Source organism: Leptonotus elevatus, chromosome 10 (assembly GCF_054856555.1).
Source record: "Leptonotus elevatus isolate MCC_2025b chromosome 10, RoL_Lele_1.0, whole genome shotgun sequence".
NCBI classification, from domain to species: domain Eukaryota; kingdom Metazoa; phylum Chordata; class Actinopteri; order Syngnathiformes; family Syngnathidae; genus Leptonotus; species Leptonotus elevatus.
The window spans coordinates 12,166,685-12,177,607 of record NC_141248.1 but is presented as its reverse complement, the minus strand read 5'-3'; the positions used below and the strand labels follow the sequence as shown (position 1 = coordinate 12,177,607).

The 10,923-nt window shown below is 36.5% G+C and overlaps 2 protein-coding genes across 4 annotated transcripts; both read right to left on the bottom strand.

Moving 5' to 3' along the window:
* Positions 1-183: 183 nt before the first annotated feature.
* Positions 184-3,260, bottom strand: LOC147167084 (EEF1A lysine methyltransferase 3-like). The gene is made up of 3 exons (XM_086087518.1): positions 2,918-3,260; positions 2,721-2,832; positions 184-1,665 (listed from the first exon to the last, which is right to left on the bottom strand). Exons 1-3 carry the CDS (start codon positions 3,077-3,079, stop codon positions 1,271-1,273), a joined length of 669 nt encoding a protein of 222 aa, XP_085943644.1. The 5' UTR covers positions 3,080-3,260; the 3' UTR covers positions 184-1,270.
* Positions 3,261-3,647: 387 nt separating this feature from the next.
* stx16 (syntaxin 16) lies at positions 3,648-10,076 on the bottom strand. 3 transcript variants are annotated; one of them, XM_086088177.1, is made up of 9 exons: positions 9,630-10,076; positions 7,610-7,621; positions 7,404-7,511; positions 7,195-7,335; positions 6,006-6,168; positions 5,835-5,923; positions 5,401-5,544; positions 5,220-5,300; positions 3,648-5,143 (listed from the first exon to the last, which is right to left on the bottom strand). In XM_086088177.1, the coding sequence occupies exons 1-9, from the start codon at positions 9,753-9,755 to the stop codon at positions 5,036-5,038; spliced, it is 972 nt and encodes a 323-aa protein (XP_085944303.1). In that variant the 5' UTR covers positions 9,756-10,076; the 3' UTR covers positions 3,648-5,035. The 3 variants fall into 3 exon arrangements, with proteins under 3 accessions (XP_085944303.1, XP_085944304.1, XP_085944305.1); XM_086088178.1 differs by lacking the exon at positions 7,610-7,621; XM_086088179.1 differs by lacking the exon at positions 7,610-7,621 and having other exon boundaries at positions 9,675-10,076.
* Positions 10,077-10,923: the final 847 nt, after the last annotated feature.

Genomic DNA, 10,923 nt, shown 5'->3' with positions numbered 1-10,923 from the left:
GCAAGTGTTGTGGCAAGTCAACTTGTGGCTGCTCAACCATGCATGCCTGAGCATCTGACACTTCCTGACTAAGAACATTGCCACGAGATATATTTGCAGTACAAAGTACATTCAAGTACAAACTTCAAAATCAATGCATGTTATTTTTTATTTAATAGTCATTTCAATAATTTCACAAGCAAATTGTATGTGTAAATGATTTTAATTTGCTTTTTAACATCTGAAACCTGAAAATATTTAAAAAAAATATTTGTCATAAAAAAATATTGCAACATCTACGGCATATTAAATGGTTAGTTGAATTAAGAAGTCCGCAGATTGCGTAAATGATAAGATTGTCGATTCATCGTACCCTGAAGCAAAATGGGATGCACTGCTTGTTTTGAAGCAAAATTATTTTTAACTGTTGTTTTTTTGTTCTAAAGAACAATATTTCAACAATAATAATTAGCTTAATTGGAGTTCTCTGCAGTTGATCAAGGAAATGTAATCAAATGCCCATCTCTAATTTGAATATCAAATTATGACATCCGATCAATCAAGAGTAGTTATACAACTACAATCATTACCTCCATCATGAAGATTAAGTAAACATTAACTGGCTCAAAATGAAATGTGGAATGTGCTTTCTTTGTAAAATAATACTAAAATCCACCCATCCATTTTACCTTGCTGACCTTTAGGCCAACAACCATTCACATTCACTTTTCGCACCTATAGACAATTACGTCTAAAATCATCCTACTGGTTTTAATGTGGGAGGATGCCGGTTTAGCATGCAAAACCCACACAGGAAGGCCTAAACAGAGATACATTTCAAAATAAATAAATTACTAAAATTGAAAATAAAAACGGAAAAAAATATATAATTCAAAAATTAAATAAAAAATTACATTTAAATGAATTTTTTTATATATATAATTTTAATTATATTTTTATATCAGTTTTTATTTTCACTTTTAGCCATTTATTTTTTATTTGTGCAGTTTTGGTCCATACTGCCAGGATGAAATATTATTCAAATGAGGGGGCGGTCCTAAGTGTGTCTTGGGTTGGACTATCTTGTCCACTGTCACCACAACTTGTGACTTAAGTTGCTCGACAACTCAATGCAACTCGGGGCACCGTGCCGCAACTATAAAAATGTTCAACTAATTTTTTTTAAATTGATATAAAAGTGACAGTGACGTTCCCTTCTTAGCCAAAATAGTTCAATCATGACTCATCTCGCTGTGGAAACAAGCGTAAGAGCAAAACGTCCACACTCCAACTAGTCTTTTCTAAGAGACGCTCTATAAATATTAATGTTTAGATTGTCGTCACGGTTCACAAGTTGTACATAAAATCTCCTTGGCAGATGTTCTTCAAAAAAACTGGGCGTCTTGTGCTCTTTGCGCATTTTGGACGAGAGATAAACCACAGCCTTATTCTTGCACAGGTGAGCCAGCGTGTCCACTAACAGCGGATACGTCTCGGGGAGGTAAACAATGTCTGCGCCCAGCACCAGGTCCCAGTCTGAGGGGAACTTCATGTGGTCCTCACCCCAGGACAGAGGGAGGACGGTGGGAGGGGCAGAGGGCCAACCGCTGGATGGCATGTTGGCGCAGACATTGGCCTCGAGTTGTGGAAGAGTCACAGGAAGGTCTGTGAGGATCACTTCTGCACCTATAAGTAAAAATATGTAGTTTTCTTTATAAACCGTTAAGAGGAAATTAAATAGTCACATTCATCCTTAGGTGGAAAAAATCAGGATTTGTCTGCAAATTCAGGTGTCATTGACAGGTGAGTCATTTTACTTTATTTTATATAGCGATTAATTTAAAGTGCTATTTGACAGTTAAAAATAAAATGTTACTCAAAAACATTGCCGGTAGAGTTCAAGATCTTAGAAATTGGTGTGATATTGTTGATTTGTTGTTTCTTTGTTTTTTATTGAACAGTTTGATCTTTGTGGCGCTTTTACATGTCATTATTACATCTTCACATGACAAAAGCTACAGCTGTACCATAAAGAAACAAATTGTAATTCCACTGAATCAAACCAAATCGGATAATTCCATTTGAAAATGTAATATCCTCAATATATATTGTATCATATCATTGAAGAGACATATCGAATACTATTAGCCTCTCAAATGTCCACACTCTTGGCTTCATATCGCACCCATTTCTTCTTTTTGCATTATGATATAGCTAAAGCGGCCAGGGCAACTCACTTCTTACTTCACAATTGCACTATGTCGTGGTTAATTTAAAAAAATGACAAAAAAAGTTCCACCTTAATGTTGTTTCACAATAAGAACACCAGGAGGCGCAGTTTTTCCAGCACAGATATTGGTGTAGGTTCCAGATAGCAGACTGAATTATTATTTTGTCATTATCGAGTTAAATCGTGTTCGGCCGTTCAACCAACCAGTTCAGTGTGAAGTGTGACCTTCTTAACATTGAAACTTAAATGTATAAACTTTGTATGTAAAACTCTTCTATGCCATCTCTCGTCTGTCTCTACGGAAGAAACTGAGCATATGCTTGTGCCACGTTCCTCTTCGTTCGTAACACCGAAACATCGTAATTTGTAAACCGAGGACCACCTGAATACAAGCTGACAGAATGATAATTTAAAAAAAAAAAAACACTCCTGCGATGACTATCACCTGACGTGACGTCACATCAAATGTGCCACAAAGTGTGTTGTGTGTCACCGCAGTCACGTTACATACCAAGGCGAGCAGCCACGATGCCAACGACACCAGTCCCAGAACCCAGCTCGATGACGCGTCTCCCACGCCACTCCACACGTTGCTTCTCAAAATATCGGCACAATTGCAGCGCCTGTGCACACGCGGACGTGTACAGGTGCGAAGTCAGCAATTGCATGTGTGTTAAGTCGACATGAGATGATAAAAGTAGTACTCACTGATTCCCACACAGGCGCAGCCACGCCGAGGTTTGCACCGAATAACTGGATGATCCTCAGCTCCTGGCCCATTAAATTATAAACGCTGTCCTGAGAAAACGTGTCAGCAAACAAACACTCGTCCGCGGGGAAAGGGTCGTCGTCATTCACACAACAGCTCATCGTGCTTGATTGATGGATGGAAAAAAGGGGGTAAAGATAAAAAAAAGAAAAAAAGTTTAAAGTGTAGTCAAAACATTTTCCGGGTCAGCTAGCATTAGCTGGTTAGCTAGATAAACTCGTCGATGACACATTTCGACGTAAAGCGGAAGGTCAAACACGATGGATTCCAGTCAAGTTCTCGTAAGATACGAGTCAACACGTATGGGTATTAAACACTATTTACGATTAATTCATGAAGATTAGCAACATGTTATTGTTTCTGAATGGCTGATGGATTTTATTTTGAAAGGCAAGGTAATCATGTTTATATTCCGGGTCACGTAGCTCCACGTGTGCATTGTACACGTATTCAACAATTGATCTCAGGCAACATAGTCCAGTGCTAAATTTCTGAACTCAATTATTCGCTTTATATCATTGATATATATAAGTATATGCGATGGTCCTCCTTTACCGCGGATTTGTACGTACTGTACTGATAATAGAAAATTAATTCCGTGGGTATTATAACGATAATAATAATAATAATAAATAAATATAGTTCACTCAAAAAAAACAAGCTTAAACATCATGTTGCAGGTTTATTTTTTCTTAAAAATTATCCGCACGAGTACCAATTGCACATTTTTCACACAGCTTCACAGCAATGACAGAAATGGTTTAACGTGTATTTATATATAAAAAAAAAAAAAGCTGCATTGATAAACTTCTACCTTCACATGACAAGTGTGCTATTCACACACTATCGTGAGGATGTCAGCACAAGCATACTTGCTTGACATGTAGAATACTTACTAGACATTGACAAGTGCTTAACAATACAACGGGTGGGAGAAGTTCGGACTCTGGCATTGCAGAATGCGGCTTTTAAATTACCGAAGGTGGGAATGAAACGGGGGGAGATTTGACTTTATCCCCTTTTTCTATGTGCTGCATTTTATACAACAGTCTGTAAAAGTGGCTCCTGAGAACAGGAAACTGCCAGGCTTGACAACTTGGTACCCCTATTTCGCGGTTTTGGGTCACTGATGGCTGCTAGTCTCATCCACAACATTTAAGACACTAGGAGCAACCAGGGGTGGTGTGTGTTGCTCAAGGACACTTGTGGCAGCGGCCACTCTGAGCCATGCTGTCCCGACTGTGGATTACAGATTCATCAAACAAGATCTTCATCGTATCAGTCTTTATAGATCAACAGAGCAAAAACAAAATAATACCAGAATAAAACGTAGCGTGGTCTTTATATAGCTGGTTGTCTGGGATGGATCACAGTTTTTTTGCTTGGAGTGCTCAACATGTATATTAAAGATTTAGTATTTCTGCTCCTCTTGATCATTTGTAGTTTTAAAAAATAAATATATTTTTTTCATCTTACAGATGACAGTAGTTTTACATCCATAACACCTTCTTGCTCTAGCTAGCCTCATGTGCAAACTGCAGAAAAAAAAGAAAGAAAAAGTAGCACAGGGCCCACAAACAAAAAAATAAAGCAAAAACAGTTGGATTAGAAATGGGCAATTTTTAAATAATCTGTAGAAATAATTTGGTACAGTAATGCTTGTTGCTGCTCTCACAGCCTTTAACAGTAAAATACTGCTTTGCTATATATTTGAACTTCATTTTCACATTGAAACCAAGCAGAGACCACTCTGCTGCAACAACGTACACAACACATGCTTGTCCAGTTACGTATGCCGTAAAGTGTTTTTTCTTGAGAAAGACGGACAGTTATGCCAACACGTTCAAGTATAAGCCTAGACAAATACATGTGAGTCACAATCAGACTGTTGATTGTTTCTTTGATTAAAAAAAAAAAAACATCTTGGTTCAGCCCTACGCACACCAGAAAACCGACATGGAATGTCATGATTCCCGTTTGGTGTGAAAGGCCGTCAACTTGGTTTTGAGCAGAGGTCCACAACAAACACTCACGCAGAGAGCAAAAGGAATGTAAGATTAAAACTTGAACTTGGTTGAAAAAAGAATAATAATTAGAATGATGACTATGACAAAGAGGATCAAAATGACCAGCATCTTCCTGTTTTTCTTCTGGTACTGCTCTGCCTGCAAACAAGAAAACACGATCAGATGCATATACGGTACTGGATGTCACAAATACTCAGCGCAAACTGACTTTTACCTTTTGTAACTGTTTCAAGCCATCATCTGTCTTAACACACGCTTGCTCCACATTGAAGTCGATTCTATCGAGAACGGTGCCCTTTGAGGAACAACGGCGGACAATTTTACAAGTCGAATTTTGCAGCTGAGGTCAGAGAAATTACATTTTGTGCGCCATCCACGGGGATATTGATATTTACCTGCTCCACCACCATTCCGCCCAAGTCTCGGAAAATCTCGTTGAGATCCGAGATGGACTGAACGATTTGTCTGATCTCGCGCTCTCGCTCTTCCACCAGGACTGTGTTCTGCTCCACCAGCATCAACTGGTCGTCTGTGAAGCCCTGAAATGCAAACCGTTGGATGGGAAAACATTTTCAGTGTGCAAAGAAAGTATGCAACAGAGTTGCTATTCATTATGAATTGGGAACGATACAAACAGCACAATAGTTGTTTATATTAATCTTTCCATGTGAATGTTGGAGGTATTAAGGAGTTTAGAGTTTCTTTTTCTGGTGTTATTATTTTCTGCATGCAGGTCACCTGTACAAATAATTCCCCAGCTGACATTTCGCCACCCGACATCATTTTAGTTTACCTGAAAGTCTTGATGACATTTTAAAGAGTCACCCACCTTGTCATACAAAGCTAAATCCTCGTCCTCTTCCATTAACGGTCCCGAGTCAAAAAAGTGCTTTGATCGCTCCTCGCGATTCTTCATACCTGCAATGACAATTTCGTGTATTTTCAACAAGCTTAAACAAACACCTCTCCTAGAGACTTATAGTGAGATAATAAAGCGTACGTTTTAAGTAGCTGGACTGCGTGTGCCTGAAATTGAGGGACAGTTCCTGAAGACTCTGCGCCAGAGACGAGACCACGTTTCTCAGTAGTCTCTCCTCCTGCTCGGTGCAGTGGCCGCAACGAGACCGCAGGCCCGTTACGGCTCGCTGACATCGGTGGAACATCTGCACTCAACACAGAGTAGGAAAACCACCATGAGTTAGTTGTGTTTCCCAAATGTAATTGAGCTAAGACATATTTTACATGGAGAATTAGGGTTAGGGTTACAGTTACTGTAAATTAGTTACTGTATTCTTTTAATATTGTAAAGGGACTGGAATTTTAATATAGTTAAAAAATATATACTTTTTTTGACAGTAATATGGTGTGATTTTTTTTTTTAAGTTGCCAGCTAGTTTTTAATTACTGTAAAAATCAATGACAGCATTACAGTTTTTTTACTGTACATACATTACAGTTCCTTACTATATTAAAAGAATACAGCAACTAATTTAGATTAAAATAATACAATAACTAATTTACAGTCAATTAATTTATATATAGTAAGGAATGTAAAATAACATACAGTAATAAGCTGTAATTGATTTTTACAGTAAATGAGATTTTACAATTATTATTTAAATTAGTTATTGTATTATTTTAATACAGTAAGGAACTGTAATTTATATACAGTAAAACAATAAATTACAGTTCATTACTGTAAATTAAAGTTACTATATTTTTAATACAGTTTTAATACAGTACATAAAAAAGAAAAATAGATAATAAAATAAAGAGATGATGGTGTGTTTTTAATGTATTAAAAGAATACAGTAACTAATTTACAGTAAGAAACTGTAACTAACAGTAAAAATGTACTGTATTAAAAATACAGTAACTTTAATTTACAGTAAGGAACTGTAATTTACAGTTTTACTGGGAAAAAAATTACAGCTTAGTGCTGTAAAAAAATTAATACTTTTTTTTTACTGTATATAAATTACAGTTCCTTGTTATTAAAATAATACAATAGCTAATTTAATTAATTATTTTTGTAAACATTTTTTTTTACTATATATAAATCACAGTTAACTGTAAAATAGTTAGTGTATTATTTTAATACAGTAAGAAAAAAAGGAATATGCTGTAATTGATTTTTACAGTAATTAACTGAAATTTTACAATTATTAGCTATATAACCAGCTGCGTACTTGCGTGATCTCCTGTGTTGTGATTTCGATGGCGTGCTCTTCCTCACTACTGTCATCCAGCGTGGGTCGATTCATGTGCTTGTCGTGAAGCAAAGCCAGGTCCTTCATCTTCTGGCGAACCCGTGAGATTTCATACTGGATCTGAAAGGCATCCAAAGTGACTCGTTAGCGCTGTCAGACATCATCAGGAAATTTCCGGTCCGGGTTACCTCGTCGATGCCCTCTACCCATTTGGGGGGCAACTTCCTGGTGACGCCGATGGCCGCTTCGGGATCCAGACTGATTCCCGACACCAACGCCATCCGATCGTCAGCCAACTGGAAAACAACACACTTTTGTTTCTACAATAAGGGATCAATTTTGTGCATCACTTCAAGTATGGGATAATTGTACCATAAATCACAAATAATGGTACCTCATCAAGTTCCTAGATTGGCAGATAGCAGTGTGGTTCCATCCAATAGCAGATAAGGAGGAAAAGGAAAGGAGGACAGAAGTGAGCCCCAGAAATTGCAGCAACGGCCACCAATACCAATACTTTATAACTATATAGTTTGTAGACATAGCAACAAGTTATATTTTCCAATTGGTTTAATTGATAAACATTTGTTCCACTGCATTGAATTCAGATGAATCCCCAAAAAGCACAAAAATCCTAACATTAAATCCACTCCAATTACTATTTTATTAGGGCAGAATGTGCACAAAGCAGATACTGAGACAGAACACAAATATTTGTTTACTCTGTTGCTAAGCTGCGATACATTTAGAGCAGCCAACACATGCTGCACATACAGACAACAACAGGAGCAGATTAAACACACAACACAAGACATTAAACATCAAGTTGGGATGGGCTGTTTGTTTGCATGTATAGGACAATCAGGAATAATAAAGAGGCTTTCTGTGGCCTACTGCTTTTTCAGTGCAAAAAGCACTCGGTTCAAAGTGTTCATGCTCCTCACTGCAGTTGCCCCGATAAACACGCTCGTCTCAGAATTAATCTGTTGGCCTTTTTGGAAATACTCTTTACATGAGCAGCTAAATGCTTCCCACAAAGGGGCGGGGAACCTGCACGTGGGCCAAATATATAGTATTAGCATTAGCACACGAGCCCACCCACCAACTGGTAGATAAAGTTTAGCAATAAAAATAATCAGAAAATTCTTATAATCTGTGTGTCCAAATTGAACTCTTTATAATACAGTGTTCCCTCATTTTCCGCTGGGGTTAGGTTCCAAAAAAAACCCGTCAATAAATAAAATCCGCAAAGTAGTTAGATGTATGATTTACATTTATTATCAATGTTCTAAGGCTCTAAAACCACTCACCACACAGTTTCTACACTTTTCTCATTGAGGTATTAACATTTGAGAGATAGACCGATATGGTTTTCTCAGGGCCGATAGATACGATACCGATTATTAGTAGTCAAGGGCGCTGATAACCGATATTTGGAGCCAATATTAATTTTCACTAAAAGGGAAAATATTGGAATCAAAATTTGAAAAAACAAACAAACTCCAGCTCTTATTTTTGGGGGGAATTTTTAAAGTACATGTTTATTGAATTATTTTTAGGGTTCGTAAAATATTGGAGTTTATAAAAAAGTCTTAAGTCAATAGACATCTTTCTTTTAAAAAATGTATAAAAAGTTTCAGGATCTCCCAGGCTGTAGTAGAATATTTTCAAAAGTTAAATAAAAACTTAAACAATTGTTTTTCTACAGTAAATAAAGTATTCAAAATATCTGAAGTATTAAATTTGTACTTATTTCAGTTTTAATTTCAAACAAAAACAGAAGGTGCAGAGAATTCCCAGGGTCAGCAGCATTTCTGAAATTTTTTAATAATTACTTCCCTGAAGTTAACACTTTTTTTTTTAAATGGATGTATTATCGGCCGTATGATTGTTAAAAATGACCGATGCCGATATTCGTCAAAATGCTGAATATAGGCGGCGATAATCTGCCCGGCCGATAATCGGTCTATCCCTATTACATTTTATCACATTACCCTCATCTAAACATTCTCAATGTTCAAACCTTGATACATTTTATAAACTGTTCCATGGACTACACTAATGGAAGCAGCAAAGCCTTTTTTTTTCTTCCGTAGATTGTACAAACTTGTCCTCACACGATTGACCTCAAGATAGCTATCAATATTTCTTGAACGTCGTCGTCTGTGGTCTTACATTAAGATTTATTTTCTCACTTATTATATGATGTTAGCTAGAAAGCATCATTATCCGACTGACACATAACTCAGCCCTGGGGTGAACTACCGTGGCAACGAAATAACAATGACAAGAATCTGCCCTAATTACATTTACGAGACAGTCATTCTAATCTAGTCTAGCTAGCACAAGTATGACTGGCTATAATGCAAACACACACATAATAGTAAAATGTCAAAACGATGCAGACCACTCACCGTAGCATTGCTACGTGTACTCAGACGGGGGTCGTTTGTACTCACTTGCTCAGCCAATATCTGCCGGTTTTGGATCGCATTGTTCCGCATTAACAAGAAGGCATCTGTCAGACGCCGAGTGGCCATGACTCGATAGCTACGAGTGTTACACACGGACTCAAAAGTGTGTGCGGCTCGGCTGCGTCTTTACTGTATTTGCAGCTCTTTGCCACTTGCTATCATTAGCATTAGCCTTGCCCGTGAAAAATAATGAGGGGGAACTCGCGATCCAACGCTAATACGACAACGAAGGGTCGTAATGCTATCTATATTATTTCTACTACTTTACGCCATATTCAACAAACTTGACCACCACGAAAATGTGGATTTAGTTTCAAATTGGCAACGTCGATCCTCTTCGGACTGATACCGGAAATGATAAGACGTAAACACCTGCGTCTGCGTGAAGCCATTCTTATTCTACTATGTCAAGAACCACAGCTGGCGTTACAACTGAAATGTAGCGCAACCTACTGGGCATATGGTGTGTACTTGGACGTCATTTGTTGATAAGGTTAAAAAAATAAAATAAAATATGGAAAATGTATCATCTTAATGAAATAATTCACTCTTTTGAATTCATGTTTTTAAATGTACACCGTACTTTATACTACTGTAATGGGACTGGCGTTTTGTAGATAAAGTAAAAAACAAACAATTATTTAATACAGGTGAAACATGTCAAATAGACAGTATATGTATTTTTATTTACAATAAATTAACTAATGACTTACCGGTAGTGAAAAATGTTACATTTATATTTTATCTTATTTTATTTACAACAATTAAATAAATTATTTTTAAAAATTTAAATCGTTAAATGTATCTGTAAAATTAATCAATTTAATATTATTTATATATGATTTAGAACAAATCAATAACAATAAATGATTTGTTAAATCAAATAATAATTGAAACGTGAAAATTGCATTTTAATAAGCCAATTTTAGATACCAAAAACGACTAAATTAAGGCAACAAATATTATAGGACTCTTGATTATGTAAATGTTTGATTGGCTAGATTAACCAACAGCCCAGTGTAAAATAACAATATTACTGCCACTGCTACAATACTACTACTACTACTACTACTAGTACTACTACTAATAATAATAATAATAAAAATCATCATCATCATTATAATGAGAATCAACATTATAATCATAGTAATTACAATAATAAAATAATAAAAAAAAACACTGTGTGGAGTTTCTATGATCTCCCTATTCTTGTGAGGTTTTTCTTTGGGTGCTC